Here is a 21,446-nt window from a genome sequence, read left to right as displayed (position 1 = left end):
TTAAACCCCATGTCAATCATAAGTCCAATCAGATCGAGTTTTAAACCAGCAGGAAACCTAGTGTCTTCAGTTTTATGAGACAAGTACTTCATAGGATTGAGGGGAGGAAGCTTTTCAAGAAGAAAAGATAGACAGATGGATTGATGAAAGGAAAGAAGGAAGGAAAGAAAGATTTATGAAAGGAAGAAACGATGGATTAAAAGAGAAAAGGAAGGCAGGATAGCTTACTTGAAGGGACGATTGAAGGGAGCTAGGACTAAAGAAAAGGAAAAAGGATTGATTGAAGGAAGGAAAAAATGGAAGATGAATTGAGGGAACAGGTGTAAAAGATGATTGAACAAATGGATTTTATATTGAAGGGACAACTGAGGAAGAAACAATAGAAGATATGAAAGAAGAGCAATGATTTTAGGATTGAAGGAGGGAGGAGTGATGGAAAGACTTGAGGGGAGGCACCGAATTAAGGATTGAACAAATAAAGAATAAAGGGAAGGCAGGAAAGAAGAAAGGATGGATGATGGGAAAACAGATGAAATATAATTACATTCCAGACTTTTCCAGTCTCTTTAGGAACTTAAAAAATTATTGATGTTATTTTTACATTAAAGAAAACTTAAAGCTACAAACTAAAATCAAGAATTCAGTTTTTTTTCATTATAAGATTGGCATCAAATCTAATTCAGATTTATCTCATAAACCTGAGACACACAAGTCAAAAATAAGGTCCATAGTCAGATAATGCAAGAACAGTCAAAGAAATGCTTCATAAAGACTACTGAATATAGTGATCTTTAAGTCAACGTTAAGGTCATTTGCTCATTTCCTGCAGGTTTTTTTTAATTCATTTTATCAGGATGACAATAAACTACAACAGCAGAGTGCAGATCTCTTATTTATTCAAATAATGCATTATTCTTTACATCAATTTTCTCTGTTTTTAAATAAGAAAACTGGGAAAAAGCTGCAAACAGACAGCATAATTTAGACCAACTCAAACATAAACCCCCATAGCATCATCCCTTATTTCTTAAGCTTTTTTTCCAGTCACAGCTCTCTATAACTAGATTTCAACCAACATTAAAACAGTTTCAAGGACGAGAAAGTTCAGCAAAATGGTTAGGACAGAGAACAGGACCATGCAGATGAGCCAAATGGACTTTGGTGCACCAGAAAGCAGAGAGGAGATGGTTGGTGGCGAGGAGCGCCACGTCTCCTCATCCTTAGCAGAAATCAGTTACAAAGTTCCCAAAACAACAGTTCAAAGCGCCTTCTGATGGGATCTGGAATTCATCAACAACTGATTTTCATCTTTAAAAAGGTCAGACGCTACATTAGAAACAAAACACAGTCGTAGGACAACAACCTGGGGCTATAATCTGGATTTTACTTTAACAAATCAGCAGTTTAATGATTTATCTTACATGCCTTTGATAAAAGTTTTCTGATGCCTTTCTCTCCATTTCATTTCAAAACATGATCTTTAAAACTAGATGTTTGTGATCTTAATGATAAAAACAAGATCTCTGACAGGTGTTCACTATTTGCTTCATTGTTTAAGCATAACCCATCCATAAAAAGACTCTAAAAAAATATTTGGTGGTGTTTTCAAGCAATAAATACCCTGACTGGTAATGCGTTCCTATAGAAGGAGATAAACTGGGATACCCTGAAAACTCTCTAGGTAATCTAAACCCAATAAGCTCTTATAACCTGTACTTAAAATATTTTCTGTCACATTTCAATACTTTCGTTCAGCTTCTTCCAGACAGTTTGGAGTGATTTAACCTATTTTTGAATAGCTTACGTGTGTCTTCCTGTATGCTCGGCCATGTCACAAAAAAGCCTCGAATGGACATCATTGTATTTAGGTAGATGATACTGACAAATGCAGGTAATGACGGATTTTGTCATCTGCAAGTCTGCCGTAACCTGTCTGGTTAAGTGTTTTGAAGCTTGAGAAGAACCATCTTCAAACGTTTTAGGGATACTACTTTTCGGGGACATTAACCGAGATACATGGCTTCGCCTTTAGGGTGTATGCAAATGTCCCAAATCTCCATAGTGCTGATGTCACAGTCTGGTGGATGCAATCAGACAAGAATACATTAGTCAGAGGCAGAAGGAGTATGCTAAAGAAGAATTGAATGGAAAAATGAAGATACCATCTAAAGCTCTCCACACCAAAGCAATGCAAGGATGGCAGGTAATGATGACACAAAGGTTTGTTTCACTTGTTTTAAATCAGCAGTGTGAAAACATTTAGAGGTCTTGGTAACCTATGGCGATAGTGGAGAGCATGTTGGAAGTATGGCAGGCCGAAATGGTTCCGAAAAGGTTCTGCATTGCCTCTTATTATCAACCAGGTTCATGGAAAATGAATTACACAAACAAGATGGGTCAGATTTCGGACTTAACTGATCGTTATACCTCCCATCTTACAGAGTGCATACTAACAAAGGTTTTTATTTCCAATAATTTTATGAGTGTTGTTTTCCGTTTTATGTGTTTCTGTATTGAACCCATTTCAACCCCTAACACCCAAACCTGAGGTACAAATACTAAACTGTGACTTATACGCACTGGTAAACCCCAATCCCGTTTTTGATTGCGACTCAGAAACAGCAACCTTTTCCAGTATTTTTGCTGCTTTCTTCCGGCAGACCAGAGGTCCCAGGCCACGTTTATTTTTCAGGGTTTACGTGCAATAAAATCAGATCTAATTTAGCTGACTAATTACCGTTTCAATTTAATTTTCATTGTTGAGATTTTAAGAAATTAAGTTAGATTTGCAAAATAATGAAAAAGTTGATTGTGTCCTTTTTCGTTTCGGTCATTTCTTTCAGAATTTCATTGCTGTGTGGGGTTTGCTACTTTTCGTAAATTTGGGGGAGTAGTTTGGATAAAAGGCGAGAACATTTAAGAAAATATTTGAATCCTTGTGTTCCTAGGACATCTGATGACTGGGCGTTTCTCTGATAACTTGGCAAAGAACGTTGCGCAAACACTGTGTAAAGAACACTAGATTGTTTTTATGTTCATTATTTGTGGCATATGCTATACAAATACTGATCTAAGTTAAATCTTGGATTTGCTTGGCCAAATGTGAACTCTGATCCTGAAAAATTAAAATATTTTGTTGCAGAAACATCAGCAGTTAAGCCCAAAGGTGAGTCAATAACATATAGGTGCAGGAAACAAAATCTACATTAGTGGACGTAGAAATATGGCTTCCAATCTCCGGTTTCCCTTCAGTCGACCATCCATTCCCACTTAAGGCCATCTCTATTTCAACACACAGAGATGTACAGAAAGTCAATTAAATAATCATAAAACAAACGTGTGCGACACACCAAAGAGAACGAGAAACAAAACAGAACATCCAACTTGTTTAACATGATCGTCCATATACAAAAATCTGCCGCCGGACAAGATTCACAGATGAAAATCATCATCGGAAAGGCATCAAACTTTCTTTTTTAAGGGGAAAGAAAGAAAAAAAACCTGCTCTAATAGCAGCTGTAAACAGTGTCTTCGTTCCCTTAATAAATGACACTGCCTAAATGTTTCACCGCTGAGTTCCTCAGCTTCACATTTCAACAGCTTTCCCACACGTACCTAAAGAGAAAGCAAACATTCCTGCAGTATGCAGCCGGGGGTGTTGTACTGATTCAATCAAAGTGCTAAAGAAATGGCACGACTTCATCTCAAACTGTAAAAACAGTAAGGAAAGAACTGTTGTGGTTTGATTTTCTGACTGAGGAACGTGTGCATTCAGGGTTTTAATGTGGCAGAACTATGAGAAATAATCTGAGAAAACAGGATGCAGGTACTAAAGGCCTGAACAGTTTAAATAATAAACCTCTCAATAAATTAAAATCAGCATCGGCAGCCTGAATCTGAATAGGCCGAGAACAGGTGCAGCACAACCAAAAAAATAACCCCCCGAAGGAGAAATCAGTTGTTTTAATCGCTGCTGTCTTAGAGATGTTCACTGAGAGTTCAGATGGACTGAGGGACAAAGGAAGGACAAGGTGACATCACACCCTGAGGAGGTCCTCGTCACTGTCGTCGTCCTCCCGTTTCCGGCTGCTGTTACTGGGATTGCCCCCTGATGAACGAGGTTTGCTGCTCTTCCTCACCCTATCAGACTCCTCCAACAAGCCCACAAGGTCTTCGTCACTCTCCTCCTGAAAGAAAAAGAACCTGAAATGAGCTTTTGGGGACTGGGAGAAGCGACACTTGAATCAGAGCTGGACTGTCTCCAACCTGCAGGAAGGCGCTGCGGTGAGTCCTGGAGACTCCTGAGGGTTTGAGCACTCGGACTCCCGGGACGCTCAGCACCTCGTCCTCGCTGTCGTCATCCTGCTCGTCCAGAGAGAACGAGTGTAGACCGTCCGTGTTCACTGGCTTGGTCCTGATGTGGCCGTTGCTATGGTTACTTGTGACGCGGTGCGAGGAGGAAGAGAGAGGGGCTTCGAGTTCCTCCATCAGCCACTCCATCTCCTCTTCACCTCCATCCGTGTTGACCTGAGGATTTAAGGGCATATTAACAGCAGCAATTTAAAGCAAACTAAAAACACTTTCACTCTGAGGCGTGGAAAGCACAAACCTTTGAATATTTATATGAGACTTGATTTCCTCTCCTGCAGCAGCCGGTGACCTTCTGCATCACCAGGTCCCTGGAAGGAGACGGGAAATGTTCAGTGAAAGAAGAGAAAGGTGAATTCATCGAGGAAAGAAATCCAGATGTTTTTTTGACCTCACCGTCGTTCTCTTTTGTGCAGCAGAAATCCGAGCAGACAGACAATCAGAACCACCAACAGAAGTGTTATTCCAAATGCCTTGCTCTGGTGGGAAAGAACTGAAGAATTGTCGTCACCGTCCGATGTCTGCCGATCGACGGTCCTGCAGAGAATTGACCTTCCTTTAACTCCCAGAGTAAAACCTTTAAAAATGTTCAACATCTTCGGTCAGGAGAGGTCTACTCACATCAGTCCACACACAGCCTCCGTGTGCCAAACAAACAGGTACTGGCATCCATCAGTCTCCAGCATGAACTCTGGGATACCGACGCCTGCCGAGGGCTTGCAGTGGAACATGATGGTGGAATAGACAGTTTTGTTCTTTTCACGGCCGCACTGCGACTCCGAGGGAACAATCACGTCCAGGTTTCCTCCTGGAGACGGCAAACAACCAGCTGATTGGAGTACATTTAAAAGCTTTTCACAGCGTGCAGAGAACTTGTTTTTGTTTCACATGTTCATCTAAAAGACAAAATAATCTGAAAGACTTTTGATTGCTTTTTTTAATTAGTTTTTTGTTTACTTAGTATCACCCGGTTTCTAATCTAAACTGAGCTGAATGAACCGAACCCCAAGTTAGTTTCAAAAAGTAAGCCAACAAGTAGATCCCGGACCACAGTAAGGTGCACAACTCTTTCCTTAGTGGCTGTTCTGGTGTAGGAAGCAGACTGATCAAAGGTGGTTCTGAAACCTATTTTTTCCCCTCATTAGGCACACTTTATAAAACTCCTAAACAACCCGGTCATTAGCTTTTGACTGGTGAACAAAGTAAATGTGAAGAAAAAGAGAGAGGGCCCAATGAACTGACCCTTTCTATAACAATTGCAAATATAGATATTAATCACATAATTTACCTTTAATGTAGTACTTGGCTTTATCAGAGGAGCCAATCTTACGTCTGTAGGTTGCATTCAGCTTCACCTGGCAGATGTTTGCACCACGGCACTTTGGCAGGGAGGGGTTGGTGATGCCAGACAGCTGGATGTGGTAGATGTAACGGTCGCCGTTGGGACGGATGTCGCCAGACGCCTGATGTGGGCTGACACAAAAACATAGTTTTCAAAACGTTTTAGGTTTGAAAACTGCTGCTTGCTGCAGCATAGACTGGTTTTAGTATAAAACCCATCAATTCAGAGCAGATTTTAGAGGTTATTATGATTTAAATGGTGAAGATTAAGAAGTTGTTGAATGAAGGCTGTTAAATGTACAGAGGATATACAGTTAGAATGCATTAGATACCTATTGTAGAGTTCTCCAAGAATTAGACTGGTTCCAGTGTCGGGGACCTTTATCGTCCCGTTCACCATCTGCACCTCCTGCTGCTTCACTGCACAGGCCACGCGAGTCTCCCAGCCAATCACAAACTCACAGGATGCCATATCAACCCTGTTTCACAAACAGAGCAAAAACTGATCATGGCTGGACAATTTTATATTTATACCGTACAAAGCGACGTATCAGACAGGATATAGGAACAACATCAGGTAAAATGAGCAGCATTCTGCAGTGATGCTTTATGAGGACATTTTTTTAACTCTTTTAATTATGTGACTTGACTGCAACACTGAGCTAAAGACTGAGTGTTTCCATAAGATGTCCTGTTTTACCTGAGGAGTGAAGGGTGACCCACAGTGGAGCCACAGCTCAGCTGGATAACTGTTTTGGCGTTCACTCCGTTCCCACAGACGTCATCTCCTGCTGAATAGCTGACAACGATCTTTCCATCTGTGAAGGGAGGTACATTTTTGTGATGAAGATGCTTTTAATTTGCAAAATGACCGAAAGACAAAACTTAACACCTGTGGTTAGAAAACTACTTTTAAAATGTTTCTGCTGAGGAAAAATATGACAAAACATAACCTGTAAAAACAGGGACACCATGTTAGACCAACTGCAAGAACAGATGCCTACCAGCGTAGCTCATTTTCTGGGTGTAAACCCGACCCAGGGTCTGAGTCTGTCCGGCTGCGGAGCGCCGGCACACTGTCGCCCCCTCCGGACTGCTGGAAAGCCCACCGTGGATGCCCTGACACAAGTTGATGTAATACCTGATGCACGGGATGCAGATGTATTTAGGCAGCAGAGAGAAACGCAGGGTCAATATTGCCAATTCTGCTCCTGGATTCATACTGAGCGGCATGTTTTAGATGTTTAATCGCTCCGACACAAAAGATTCATAAAATAAAATACTTTGCTTTACTAAAGTACCCATGCTTGAATTTTCCTCATTTACTACTTTACTACTAATTTATTTTATTGGGATTTTTGTTACAGAACAACACAAAGTAGTGCATAATTGTAAAGAGGACAAAAATGATACATGATTTTAAACATTTTAAAAAGGAAAAAAAAAAAGTGTAGTGAGCATTTTTATTCAAACCCCTTTTTTTGATACCCCTAAATACAATTTAGTGCAACCAATTGCCTTCAGGGGTCCCCTGAATATTAAAGGCCTCAGAGTTCAGTTAAGGCTTTATTATTAATGAACAAACAGCATTATGGAAACCAAGCAACACCACAGACAGGGCAGGAAGAAAGCTGTTGGGAAGTTTAGTGCAGGGTTGGGTTAGAAAATAATACTCCCGAGCTTTGAACACCTCACTGTTCGATCCATCATCGTCCCCTACAGCACAACTGCAAACCTACTCAGATATGGTCGTCCACCTAAACGAACAGGTAGGGCAAGGAGAGCCTTGTTCAGCCACGAGAGCCATGGTAACTGTGGAGGAGCTGCAGAGATCCACAGCTCAGGTAGGAGATACCGTTTTAGGACAGCTATTAGTTTTGCACTTCAGAAATATTGCAATTGTTCAAAGAAAGCCATAAGAGGTCCTCCTTCGATCAAAAGGTGCTCTGATAAGATGAGACCAACTGTGAAAGGTCTTTATTAGAATTATGTGTTGTGCAATAACTAACACTGCACATCACCCTGAACACACCATCCTCATGGTAACACTCTGGAGTGGCAACATGTATTTAGCAAAAAAGAATGGGAACAGCTGGTTGACACACCACCCAAAAACTAGCAGCTAAAGCTGCTTTTCCTAAGGTACAGACTGAATTTTAAAAACGGTTTCCTCCCACTTAATTATACACTACTTTTAATGAATCTATCACATAAAATCCCAATAAATGTATTAAAGCTTGGTACTGTAATGTGACACAATGTAAAACAGGCAGGTATAATGTTTTTCCAAAGTAATGTACCTCCTATGTGGGTCATCAAGTTCTGCAGAAGTCTGTTAATGACTCATCAGTTTAAACCAGATATGTTAAAGCATATCATCTAAACTATGCAAGACAGTGTACCATTACAAACACTCATTTAAATGTCATCTAACTGAAAAGATCCAAGCAGAAATATTTAAAGAGTAAAGACCAAACTTACGAATATCCCTGGCTGCTGAACTTCCACGCCTCGGTGAGGGATGACAGGGATCGGAGATCGAACGTCTGATGCTGCCTCACCAGTTTACATTCCATCTTCTTGGGAGGACAAACGACATTGGTGCGCCACTGGAACGTGGTCGAACAGCCTGCAGTCTCTGTCAGCAGCTGTGGGTTGCCATGGCCTGCAGAGTGGTCGCACATGAAGAGGATGGAGGACTGACGCTTTGCAGAAGCTGGAACTGAGAGAGAAAACAGAGAATTCCACTTTTGAGACATGGTGCCTTGCAAAAGTAGGTCTGAACTTTGACTGGGCCACTCTGATGCCATCTCATTGATGCTTTCTGTTCACTAAGGTTTTCTAACAAACCTCAACGGCTGTGATAGAGAACACACCCTATTAACTTCTAGATTACCTCTAAAGACAACTGGCTGCACTGGATTTTATTTAGAGGAATCAAAGTTAAGGTCGCTGAATACATCTAAATTTGCAAGTAAAAGAAAATGAATCCATGTAACATTTTCCTTCCACTTCAAAATTAAGCACTACGTTGTGTTGACGTGTCACTAAAGGTTCCAAAGAAACAAGTTTGTGGTTATAACAAAACAAAATGTGAAAAGGTTTTGTATTTCAAACAGTTTTGTAATTGATTTATTAAAGTTTAATAAAGTGAGCTATCACTCTACATTTTTTACGAATAGCTACATAAAACCTTAGATAGGAATTAATTTATTACCAGCCGCCTCTGCTGTGCAAATGTTGTTCTGCATTTTGAGTCTATCCGTTATTCCTGGCCCTATTTAATCCATGCATCTATGATAATGAAGCACATTTTGTTTTTTGCTTTTGCTCATATGAGATGTTTTTTACACTGGGAAAGACAGGTTGCCAGAAGTTGATAAACTCTCACCCTCGTTGCAAAATCCCCACTTCTGGTCGCGGTCGTAGTTGGACGTTGTGGCACACCACTTCCTACCATCCGTCCTGCCTTCTGTGGTACATTCGTTAAACATCTTTTTCATAAAGGTGAACGGGAACACGCACATCTCATTCTTGGTGGTCACTAGAAGAAACAAACCCTGCATCTTTAACTGGTTTTTAATGAACAGGTAAGAACTAAATGTTTAGCTACATCCACTTGTTCATCCTCTTTGCAGTTAAATTGTGTTTAAGTTCAGTTGTTGAGTTTTAATGCACCTTTTTAAAAAATATTTAAAGATCCTTTTCTTGAATAGTTTACAAATACATAATCTTCTGTTAAAGGACAAAATTTGGTGTGGGCATCAAATTAAAAGCAGCCTCCTACATGGTGGACAAGGATCTCCTCCTCCGTACTGCATCAGCACCGCCTGCTCTTCGTGTTTGAAGTCCATCGTCATGGCTTTGGTCATGCCAAACGATGAAGAGGGCATCTCTGAACCAGAACGCGGCACCTGGCAAACCGCACTCTGCATGCAGGCTTTCTCTACCACTGAGCCGCAGACGTTGATGTGATATGTCCCAGAGCTCCCCTCTACCTGAAGAATCAGAGACAGACATTCAGGAAAAGGCATTTGAAGAACTACGGTACACTTTTATTACTAAATCAAGACAGGCTGAAGCCAGAACGTTACGCTGTTGGTGCTCACCTGGACTTCACCAGAAAGAGATTTGAGATCAAAAGTAAAATCCAGCTGTGAGTCTTTGAGCTGGCAGCCGTTGGTTTGAGTTGAATCTGGGCAAACGATGGGAGTCGCCCACTCAAACAGGTAGAGACAACCCTGCAGCCTCAGCATCTGAGGAGAACCCTGGAAACAAATACCAAAGCAACAGTTAGATGAAATGACGAGGAGACAGAGGATGGGATTGTTCCTCATTAATCAGCACAGACTGACCAGCTCCACGCCTTGCTGGCAGGTGAAGATAATGGTTGAACTGTAGTTCTGCTGAGGGTCAGCTGCACACGGGGTGGAGCTTTGGTAGGTGATGAACACTTCACCTGTAATACTGTTGATCTGTGGACCAGTGGTGGTCCGGCCAACATCCTTCAAAAAGAAGATAAAACAAGAGTAAGAGACTAAAGAGCTAAACCACCATTAACAGAAAAGAAGAAAATACTTATATTTTCTAATTTAATTATATTTTTCTTAAATCTGTCTGCGTTTTTGGCTCAGAATCTAAAAGGGGTTACGTCAACTTTTTCGCTTACGTCCACTAAAACCTTTCAGATTAAGTTTAGACAGTGAGCTGCATACAGTTTTCTTTTAATAACTTATGCTAGTGAATGCATCACATTATATTAAGAGCGTCAGTTCCCATGATGGACAAAAACATAAGCCTATTTTCAGGGTGGAATGATTACACAACTTTCACAGTTTTTTTTAGAAACAACATCTATAGATTTGACTGAAATCTGCAGCTTCGCACAAGAAGAAGTCAAATCCATTTTGGCATAAAATCTATTGGTCAGTGGAAATGAAAGAAAGTTTGTTTAGAGGAGTTGAGGTCAGGTTTCAGCCAAAAAAATAAAGCACTTTACCAACTGTCAAGCCTGGTGGTGGTAGCATCATGCTATGGTGCTGTGGATGCAATTCACAGAATGGATGAAATAATGAAGAAGAAGAACAACCTCCAAATTCTTCAATCTCAGCCCAAATCAACAGCAAGACCTAAACTTGGACACCATTGTGTTTTCCAGCAGGAAAATGATCCCAAACACACATCAAAACTGGAGTTAGGGCTAGCCCGAACCCCTGACCCTAACCCTACTCACCGCCGCCATTACTGCAGCTGCTGGTGCAATGCCTCGCTGCACACAACCCCGCCCCTTCACAATCCCAGGGAAACCTGGAAAAACCTACTCCAGGCCAGGACCTTGTACCCATGAAAGTAAAGCCTTGGGAAAGTGAAATTACCCGGGTAAATTTGTATTGAAACACACCCTGGGCTTTCCACAAGCAATGGAAATGGGGCTGATGTTTAACATTGATTTTCTGTGCCCGAAACAAACCAGCTTAAATAAACTCCCAATCGGTCAAGAAAACTGGTCAGATATGAAGTCAGAATTATGCCAGAAGCTGGCTCTAAAATTCTAGGGTCAAAATGCATCAGTTCATGTGTATATTTCATCCTGTGTAAAGAAAACCCACAATAAATCAAACCTGTGAAAGTAATTCTTGCTTTTAAAAACAATTGGAGTTGTTTGATGAATAATTATTCAACCCTGGAGGAATATTGGTTTAAATCAATTGTTCAAAAATTAATACGACATTTATGTTCACGATGAGTGAACATACATTTAAATAGTTGACATGTATAAAAAGATTATTTCAGTGTCGAGACATAAATATGCAGCAAAAATGTCACCTTTATCCTACTGTTCACATTAAAATGTCGAAAATTACTTCACTTTTTTCATCTTGCGAAGGCATTCAAGATACTTCGTAGGTACGTTTTATTGATACATGATGACAATTTCAGCTTAAGCTTCTACAAAGCTCCTTCATACTTCAATTCTCTTTAGCAAACTATATATTTTTCAAGCTGAACAATAGTGAGATGAATGTTCCTTACAGATGACATCTTTCCTGAGTTCTCCATATGTTTTGCACAAATGAACACAAACAGAATACATCCAAAGATCCAGGAACCAATTTATTTTTTGACCTAAAAAAGCCCCTTCTGTCTTACACTTTACGGTCTTCAAAGATCTCTATAAATAACGTCTATTAGTTACTTTTAATTAAAAAAAATTGTACACTTAGTGGGTGTTATGGATTTCTGCTTTGCTTATTTGGCCGACATTTTTGGGCGATCATGTCCTAGTTTTCTCACCACAGGTGGTCCATTATCAGGGTCCATACAGACTGCAGCTCCAGGAGGGCAGGTGACACCCGGGATGGGGTTCAAAGGCTCACAGATGTTAATGTAAAAGTCTGGAGATTCATTGTTTTGGTCCACTGCATCATCTGATAGCACAGAGATGGAGAAGAGGATCAAGTTATAGATGCGGCATTAAGACGTCTGTTGAATGGTAACTGTGTTTGTGGTTTGCTTGTGTAAATTTAGCCTGGAAACCACCGCCCACTGACCTGTTGCTCTGTAGTATCCAGTGCCGTGAATGAGAGGAGTCAGGTCTATTAGAGCCGAGCCATTTTGGACCGAACAGGTTACCTAATAATTTCAACAAATATTAATTATAATTAAAAAGGAGACGGGAACTTTTCTTTGTGTACTGTAAACTCATTCCTACCCATTTCATAGCACAATAATCAGCATGATCTTTGAGTTATTTTCTTATTAACCAACAGACCTGTACGTCTTCATATGAAGGCCATCCTATAATTACTTGCTTTGCAAAAAGCCAATAAGTCTACCAATTAAAGCAGTGATTAAATACATTTCCAGTGTTTTGTAAATCATTTCCTAAGCAAAGCTCCATAAAAACAACATAAAGAAAACCATATCAGGCTGAGACATGATTAAATTCATGCATCTAAGTCACCACTCTACAGATGGGCGTTTTTAAAAAGACTTGAACCATAAAAACACTTACAGCTTGTTCGCAGACCAGCGGCGTGTGGACGGAGAAGAAGTGCGTGCACGTTTCAGCTTTCGAGGCAATGAGGACCGGGTCCTCGGAGGTGGAGCTCATGTGAGGTGGCCTGTACAATTGAATACAATACATGTTAAAAGAAACATGTAACGGTTGCTATGGAGACAAGATGCCACTCTTTATCACAGTCCTTTACAAGGGAGTTTTTCCCAGTTAGGACGTTTTTCCACATGCCTCACCATCCTGCCTAATGTTGATGGATTCAGGATAAACTCGGGTCCTGGCCCAGTCCGTTTGTCACCATTATAGCTGTTTTCAGGTTTTATATCTTACTATGACTTTAGATCATGAACCTTTTTAAACAAGCAAGTTGTTTTCTTTTAGGCATTTCCTCACTTGGGAAGACTGAAACATCTCCCTTATCTGAATGGAAAGTATGCTCATCCTTCCCATTTTTAGGAGCGGCCACTAGAAATAAGCCTTGTGTCATATTTAGATCCCACAGAAACAGGAGGTCATGGCATACGCTACATTTTGATTGGGAGTCAGTGTGGCGTCAGGAGTGTTTGGTGCAATAAAAGCATGAAATTATCAGAAACAGGGTATTTTTACGTTCATGTTGCAGTCAATGTAAGCATACATCTAACAGTGACTCTATCTATAGGAATTGTTCAGGATACCATGATATGCAGAAGAGGTGATTTGGTGAAGAAGTTATTTATTAATCCACGATGAATGAATGAACTCAAATCAAAGGCTGGATTTTATTAAACGTTTTAAAATCATAAGATTAGTCCTGTCATGAATACAGGCTTTACAGTCTCAGGTATAATTTGAAGAGGAACAATGCTCCACAAGAAAATCCAATAAAACAATAATAAACCAGCAACTCCTGACCAGTAGGAAGGAAACATACCTGCAGATAAAGTGGATGACAGTCTTGTGTTTCAGGGTGGGGTTTGCAGAGCAGGGACTTCCTCCTTCGTATGTCAGCTCCACCACACGATCCCTGTATAACAGCTTCCTGCTCACCTCTCCTCCGCTGACCGCAGAAGTTCCTTCCTTAATGCATACAGCTGTAACAAACATACACATAGACATTAATATAAAGTCTGCAAAAATATTCTGGAACAAACAGTGTGCATTCTGATACAAAGACTCTTAATTTTCAGGAATTGCTTCACTTTCTTTGCCACCACTTCGGTATTTAACATTCATTAATCTGTTCGTCTATCAGAGGGGCTGAGACATTGTTTAAACATCTCAAAGCATTCCACTGGTTATAATTCAATTCAATTCAGTTTATTTATATAGCGCCAATTCACAACACATGTCGTCTCAAGGCACTTCACAACAGTCAGGTTCATACATTCCAATTAATCGTAACCATTGAACAGTGCAGTCAGATTCAGTTATTTATTCAAATTGGATAAAAAGTTTTTCTATCTAAGGAAACCCAGCAGATTGCATCCAGTCAGTGACTTGCAGCATTCACTCCTCCTGGATGAGTATGTAGAGACAGTGGACAGTCACTGGTGTTGACTTTGCAGCAATCCCTCATACTGAGCATGCATGTAGCGACAGTGGAGAGGAAAAACTCCCTTTTAACAGGAAGAAACCTCCAGCAGAACCAGAACCAGGCTCAGTGTGAGCGGCCATCTGCCACGACCGACTGGGAGTTTGAGAGAAAATAACAATTTAATGTGAGTGGATAATCATTTCAGAGGGTTTTGATGCTCTGTGACGTACTTTGCATGCAGTGGCGACACAGGACCTCTGTTATATTTATGGAAACCAGGAGAGACCTGCAGGCAATCTCTCACTGGTTAGACTTTAAATGTACGCTAACCTAACACTGGCACTGGAACATCTGAGCAGAAGAATGAAGACCTGATTGTTTAATAAATAATCTTATTTCTTGGTTCACTTGATAGAATTTAAATTCTTCATCTCATGGGCTGTTTAAGCAGTCAGTGTTGATCTGGTGCTTGTTCTTGATGGGTTTGCCTAGATGGGTTAGTTGGAGAAACATACCAGTTCCTGAACTGCATCCAGAGTCAGTCACTCCTCCACAGATGTTCAAGTGAAACTTCTTCTGGCGGTTGTTGTGATCATAAACGATGTAATCTTCCGCTTTCCTCAATGGGTTCAGGTCAAATAAGTGACCTGGAGGAAGCAAAAATAATCATCATGGGAAATCTTTCAGGATCAAACTTTAGACAAACACATCTTAGTAACTTAGAAAATCACTGAAAAGTTCATTTTTTTATTAACAAAGTGAAACTGTAATTTTATACACATTCAGAACAAACAGGTTATTATATCGAAATCATTTATTTCTGTTAATCGCTAAATAACTTACAGCTACTAAAAACTCAGAATTCAGTTTATTAGAAAAATTCAGGATAACCTAAGACCAATAAAAGAAGATTTTTAATATATCAGTCCCAGCCGGCTGAAAAGTATTCCTATGTACCATCCAGCATGTATGCACTCAATTGGTCAGGATGGCTTTGAATGAATTATCGCGTCAATGCGGTGTGTCATGGAGGCGGTCCAGGTTGTTTTTATTTTTTATAGGGCACCTTCAGCTTTAGATCTGCTGTGTTGTGTCTGATTTCTCATCTTCCTCCTGATAACGCAGCATAGATTTAGGACTCTCCCCCAAACTCTCCTTTCAATTTTGCAGTTGAAGCACTTTCTCTACTACTTCTCTTCCTTCCACTTAACTTGCCCTTAATGTGCTTGGATACAGCACTCTGCAAACAGCTTCTATAGCAATGACATTTTGTGGCCTACGGTAGTTCAGAAGGGTGTCAATGACTGTCTGCTGCACACATGTATTGTTATAATTTTATGAGAAACTGAATTTTGAGTTTTTGTATAATGTCCCATTAGTTTGAAAATTGAAACCGAAAGAAACGACTGCAATAAATCACTCTGTGTAATGAATCTATGTATGATTACTGAATCATGTCATAACATAAATGAGCTCTTTGATGATTTTATAGTTTCCTGGTTATTTTTTGTTCTCTGAATCTGGATCCAGTAGAGAAATTTGTGAGTCGGACCTGTAGCGGGGTTGGTGACTCTGCACTCGTCGTGTTGGCTGGTGTTTAGCGGGCAGGCAGCAGCTGTTAACCACAGGAACTTATACATGCAGTTCTCCATCTCTGAGATCAGAGTGGGTCTGGAATCCTGAGTGGGACACAAGATAAAAACACAAGAGTGCAAACAAAATTTTAAATACTTATATATGGCACAAAAAAATTAAATTAACCCTAGTGTGTATATATTTCAAAATGTAACATTATTTAAGCAGGAATAGGTATGTTGACTGGAGCACCATGTAACCCAGGAGCTATAGACCCATGAGTGAATCTAAAAAGAGTCGTTTTGGAGCAGTTAAAGCCAAACTGGTTTTATTACTGTTTGATCTGAATAATGTCTCAGCTCAGGCTGAGTTTGGTTGGACGCTGAAGTGTCCCTCACCACTTTATCTTTGTCACACTTAAAGCTGATGATGCTGCTCCGGTTATAGCTGCTGCCTGGACAAGGATGTCCGCTGGTGTACTGAAGCTTCAGGGTGTCTCCTTCCCGTTCAGGACCAGACATCAGCTGCCCCAGACTTACATATTCATCCCCGTCCTTCATGCAAGACGCTGCGCTGGAGGGACACTTCCATGAGCCTGCAGCGTGGCAAGCAAACTATCAATGTTTCATTTTCGGTTTATTTAGTGAGGGTGGATTGCTTTCAAAGGCACACTGACCTCCCTGCAGCACCAGTGACCTGCAGACGTTAATGTAAAACCTTTTCCCTGCGTTTTGAGTTGAGAGCTCCACCTCCCAGTTTTGAGAGTCCAAAGCCAGAGGGGAGAGGTCGTAGGAGTGGCCCTGGCCGTCACTGAGGACAAAAAGAGACAAAGAAATTTAAATATCTATAGGGTATAGAAAAATAATCTAGCTGAAGTAATTTTTAGCATTAAATCCCAAAATAATTATTCTCTCTTTCTAAAAAAAAGAATCTTTAAAAACATCCCTGTGTAATGTTGACAATCTATGTCAAAGAAAGAAAACACAAATGTGAAAAAATGAGTGAACTCAAATGAAAATATAGAGACAGTGAGATAAAAGGATGAATGTGACAATGAAAACCAGGATATTTAAAGGAACAGTCCATCTGGGAAAGCATATGGAAAAGGTCAAATACGATATAATTCCTGACAGCTATAACAGATTTTTATTAGTTCGCCATAATAAATAATTGCCTTCTAAACAAACCAGTGACATATAATCTGTGGTAATTGCGATGATTAAGGCTTACAGCCAATGAAATCCCAAATCACGTTTTTTTTTTTAAATTTGAATATTACACTAGACTAATAAAAAGGATTTTAATACACAAATGTGTGTGTATTGAAAGTATGTCCATGTGCTTTACAGTATGAACACTCAGTACTTCGGGCATTATCCACCCAGCCTCATCCAAACCCAAACTGTGAGCCCAACAAACTCCATCCAGTGCTGGTGATGCTGGGTTTATAAGGTGTGTTTTGAGTCTAAAAATATTTGCTCACTGTATTGACCGGCTGTTGGACAGTGCACAACTGCCTGATAACATTAGTACTTTATTCTTTAAAGCCCGACCTGCCAGATCCAATTTTTACCAATTCTGGTTTTCCTCGTAAGAAAATTAACACATACAAACTCTGACCTCCACAGGCTGAAAAAAGTGGGATTTTGTACTCTGCATCTAATGAACAATTGTGACTTCTCTGGATTTTATCTGCTGATCATGGATCAGTCTGTGAAGGGAAAACATTATCTGATTTTAATCACTGTCCAACTGAGTGGTGCATGCCGACTTGTGACGTAAAGATTTATGCCCTCTGGTGGACATTCTAGTCATGCCAGCTCCTTTCAAATCCAGTCGTGTGGGGGTGCGGCGATCGATCGGCCAGCCAACTGATTGGTCCTGATTACACAAATTTTAGGGAATCTACTATAGGCCAATAGTTACATGTGAAACCGATCTTATCTACCTCCGCACAGCTCTGAAAATCAGCCCAAACCTGACAGCGCCCATGCTCGGCCATGAGACTGACTGACTCACTCCCGAGGTCATGGCATCTGCGTGGTTAAATAATAATCACCCCACTGTTGACAACTTTGTGACTTTTCAGACCCAGCTAGCGAGTTAAAAAAAAAAAAAAAAAACGACTAACAACAAATCAAGCAACTTTTTCTGTTATTGGAGACTTTGGCAACAACACATGACGGCACCAATCGTACTGCAGTTACAGCAAGCCGTGAATGCTGCTGTGAGACCCTCCCACCTCCGAAGCATTTATAGGTGGTCACTCTGACCGCAGCCTCGTCATGCAACAAACCAAGCCTGTAGTCAGGGCAGAGAGGAGACCCTTCTGTCTTCTGGTTAACCTGATATTATGCAAAACAGCACTTTATTTTTTGTAGAATGTTTGACTTTTAAGAGCTTTTGTCCTGTAAGCTGTTGCAGGTTTTTATTTTATTTTATTGTTTTTACATTTAAATAGCCCCAAAATTGCTGCATTTGGGCGTTTTGTACACTACAAGAAAACCTAAAACTCAGGACACTTTACTGGTGGTTTAAGTTGTTTCATTTGTCCTCAACTGACCTCAAACCTTATGGTTTTGTAAAAGCAAAATACTGCAGTGCACCTTTTTTTTGGTAAGAGGCTCAAAACAGGTCTGTAGTCTAACCTGTTGTGCAAGTCTTGTTTGTTTTTAAAATGTGAAAAATGAAAGACTAAAAGCAACATATTTTTTTAGTTCAGTTTAGTTAACTTAGTGGTTTGGACAGCAATGCTCTAAACTTGTCATTTACATTTGAGAGCACTACCTCATGTGCAGTTAAAACAAGTATGTTTTCTTTCATGAGAATTGTTCAATGTTTTTAAAAATAAGATTGGAACATTGAAGGTGTATTGTGACCTTTTAACTGAAAGTATCAGTTAAAAAAAAAAAAAAAAAAAATGTCGGTATCAGCAGCTGAGGCTTTTTTAAAGATCAGTGATCAGCCAGAAAACTGCAATCGGTGCACCCCTACAGTCCTGTACATATCAATTTCTGATCAGCAAGCAAAATTCCAACCAAACTCAACAATTACTGTTAGTGTTTAACTGATTTCGTCAAGATATGCATAAAGAAATGAGGGAGAACTCAAATAAAAAACAGGTTTTGTATGTTTACTTGTAGGAGCAGCTGGTTGTTTTGACTGGGATGCAAGCCAGTGCAGTGGGCCAGTTGAACAAGTAGGTGCAGTCTGGAGTCTCCTTAATGAACTCTGGTACTCCCTAAAAAAGTGAAATCCCAAACACACACACACCCACCCACACAGTGAAACCAGTCAGTTAAGGGTCAGGACAGATCCTGACCTAATAAATTTGTTTTTTATGTGCAATGACCCACATGTACATATATAAGGGTTAAAAACAAATGCAATAGTCATACTTTATTCCGAACACGTCATTAGAGAGAAAACTTAATATCTATCTACTGAATAGAGCCAGAATACACCCAGAAGCTTGTGACACTTACAGGATGCTTGTCAGGGTGGCAGGAGAAGCTGATGACTGTGGATCTCTGATAGATTTTATGGCAGGTTTCTCCGTTGGTGTAGTTCAGGATGATCTGATCCCCGACAAAAGTCAGCATCTGGTTCAACAGTCCTGCGTGCACAAACGTACCGAACACAAAAGGTATGAGGTAAAATTTTATAGAAACGACAGAAAAGAATTAAAATATTCTGCATTTTTTATTATTTTTGCATGTCTTTACCAGCGATCTTTTGAGTGTTTCCATCCACCTGGCAGGACGACACAGATTCTTCGTTTTTGTGACTGCAGACATTTTTTTTCAGCTCGCTGCAGACCGACAGGTGGTAGCTGTACCTGTTACTAGTAATGGCAAAATCTCTGTTCTTCAGAGAGGTGAAGTCAAACTCATAGCCACTCTTGGGGTCACGGACTCGACAATTTTCCCCTGCAAGAAAAAGTTGAGTAAAACTTTCCGTTTAATTCTTGCATCAAGTTTGCAAGACTTTCTGTTTTTAAGCTACTTTTTTTTATCTGAAAATATCTCTGCATGTAGGCACATAAACATCCTTTTACCTTTAACCTTCCTGATTGGACAGGCCTCTGATGTCCTCCAGATGAAGACATATTCACACCCATCCTGACGGTCAAACATGGGGGAGCCCTGGAAGTAAACAGTCATGCATAAAATCACTTCCGTGTAGGTAGCTGTGATCGGTTTGGTTAGTTTTGTGGTAGGAGGGGACCAATTACTGCACAGTAATTTATGCTAGAATAAAACTCACCGGGTTGTCGTCACACTGCAGTACGATGCGTGTTGAGTAAGTGGACGAATCGTCACACTTGTCTCCGTTCCGGTACACAATGCTGATAGAACCGTCTTCTGCTACCTGTGGGCTGGACTGCATGTATCCCAGGTTGAAACCTTTCCCACTAATCACACCGCAAGCTCCGAGAGGACCCACTGGGGAGAAGATTCACAAGAAATTCTTAGGCCAAAGATGGACAAACAGCTAAACATATATGAAGGGAGGGAACTGTAATCACCTGCTGTATCTGTCATTAATGTCTCTTTTTATTTCATCAGTAAAGAGTTAAAACAGATCATTTCCTAACCTGGACATATTTTCAGAGTAGGCAGTGGCTTGCAGACGTTAATGTAGAATTTGCGTGACGTCCCACCATCTGTGTCTATGGGGATCCAAGGGCTGTCGTCTTCATCTCGGGCCAGGTGGCTCAAATCATATTCATTTCCATGGGAATCTTAAAAAAGACAGGAAATGATTTTCATTATGTTTTTGGCAAAGTTAGAAGTGAACCTTTATGAAAACGTGTGTCTGTGTTCCTACCAGCGATCCTGCAGTCAACAGGAGCGGGGATGCAGGCCAGAGCTGTGGAGAACTCAAACAGGACGTCATGGACCGCGTGGCTGGATAAGGTACTCAGGTCTTCTCGCACCAGTTTTAACGAGCCCGGGTGAGAGTTTGGGTCGCACACAAAATTAATGGTGAAGGTGTCTCTGGTTGCTAGAGAAAAGCGAGAATATCAAAGGAAAGAGAAGAAAAAAAACAAACAAATGGAACAAACAATAATTTGTGAAATTAAAGAAACGTTTCTGGAAAGAAGTACATCTATATATATTATTTAATTTCAACCTTAAAGTCTCACCTTAGACAGAATATTCTGCACTAAAATCTATGGTTTGTTTCATAGTTTCAGCTCTTTTCCATTAGTTTTTCTAAAAAAAAAGGTGCTTTCAGTACCTGTTGGCCCATCCAGTACTCCCTTATACGTCAGCTGTAGAACACCATCAGTGGAGTACTTCAGCGTCTTCTCCACCCCCACGGGGCTCACCGGGTGGCTGTTCTCCAGCTCACAGCCGCCCATCCCAGGTCCGCATCCTGGTGCGTCTTCGCAGATGTTCAGCTGCAGACAGGATGCATCACTTCACTTGTTTTAGGCATTCTGCTTATTTTCTACAGCTAAGAAAACAAAAACTAAACTTCTTCTTAGTTCTAAATACATTTCATAATAATGAAAGTGCATTTCATTTTGATGCATTTAAATACATTTATTAAATATCAGGTACATTATCTATCAGTTGTTAAAAGGTAAGTAAATACCAACTATTTATATGCTGGGTTTCT

At 40.4% G+C, this 21,446-nt stretch overlaps 1 protein-coding gene across 1 annotated transcript in view; it reads right to left on the bottom strand.

The window, feature by feature from the left end:
* Positions 1–879: 879 nt before the first annotated feature.
* The window catches only part of igf2r (insulin-like growth factor 2 receptor), a 46,822-nt gene continuing 26,255 nt past the window's right edge, over positions 880–21,446 (bottom strand). The window contains exons 22-51 of the mRNA XM_047387620.1: positions 21,063–21,225; positions 20,649–20,825; positions 20,416–20,562; positions 20,085–20,263; positions 19,876–19,963; positions 19,544–19,747; positions 19,304–19,434; positions 18,956–19,059; positions 16,495–16,628; positions 16,217–16,413; positions 15,796–15,922; positions 14,759–14,890; positions 13,641–13,800; positions 12,725–12,833; positions 12,261–12,342; positions 12,004–12,137; positions 10,065–10,214; positions 9,819–9,977; positions 9,497–9,707; positions 9,101–9,253; positions 8,191–8,431; positions 6,714–6,850; positions 6,410–6,527; positions 6,042–6,188; positions 5,657–5,841; positions 4,990–5,176; positions 4,765–4,905; positions 4,610–4,679; positions 4,267–4,527; positions 880–4,187 (exon numbers count right to left, since the gene is read on the bottom strand). Coding sequence (XP_047243576.1) covers positions 4,038–4,187; positions 4,267–4,527; positions 4,610–4,679; positions 4,765–4,905; positions 4,990–5,176; positions 5,657–5,841; positions 6,042–6,188; positions 6,410–6,527; positions 6,714–6,850; positions 8,191–8,431; positions 9,101–9,253; positions 9,497–9,707; positions 9,819–9,977; positions 10,065–10,214; positions 12,004–12,137; positions 12,261–12,342; positions 12,725–12,833; positions 13,641–13,800; positions 14,759–14,890; positions 15,796–15,922; positions 16,217–16,413; positions 16,495–16,628; positions 18,956–19,059; positions 19,304–19,434; positions 19,544–19,747; positions 19,876–19,963; positions 20,085–20,263; positions 20,416–20,562; positions 20,649–20,825; positions 21,063–21,225 — 4,578 coding nt within the window. The 3' untranslated portion in view covers positions 880–4,037. The remainder of the gene's footprint in view (positions 4,188–4,266; positions 4,528–4,609; positions 4,680–4,764; positions 4,906–4,989; positions 5,177–5,656; positions 5,842–6,041; positions 6,189–6,409; positions 6,528–6,713; positions 6,851–8,190; positions 8,432–9,100; positions 9,254–9,496; positions 9,708–9,818; positions 9,978–10,064; positions 10,215–12,003; positions 12,138–12,260; positions 12,343–12,724; positions 12,834–13,640; positions 13,801–14,758; positions 14,891–15,795; positions 15,923–16,216; positions 16,414–16,494; positions 16,629–18,955; positions 19,060–19,303; positions 19,435–19,543; positions 19,748–19,875; positions 19,964–20,084; positions 20,264–20,415; positions 20,563–20,648; positions 20,826–21,062; positions 21,226–21,446) is intronic.

This window comes from Girardinichthys multiradiatus, chromosome 15 (assembly GCF_021462225.1).
Source record: "Girardinichthys multiradiatus isolate DD_20200921_A chromosome 15, DD_fGirMul_XY1, whole genome shotgun sequence".
Classification (NCBI taxonomy): Eukaryota; Metazoa; Chordata; class Actinopteri; order Cyprinodontiformes; family Goodeidae; genus Girardinichthys; species Girardinichthys multiradiatus.
Note: the sequence above shows the minus strand (reverse complement) of the source record. Positions and strands in the feature narration are given on the sequence as shown.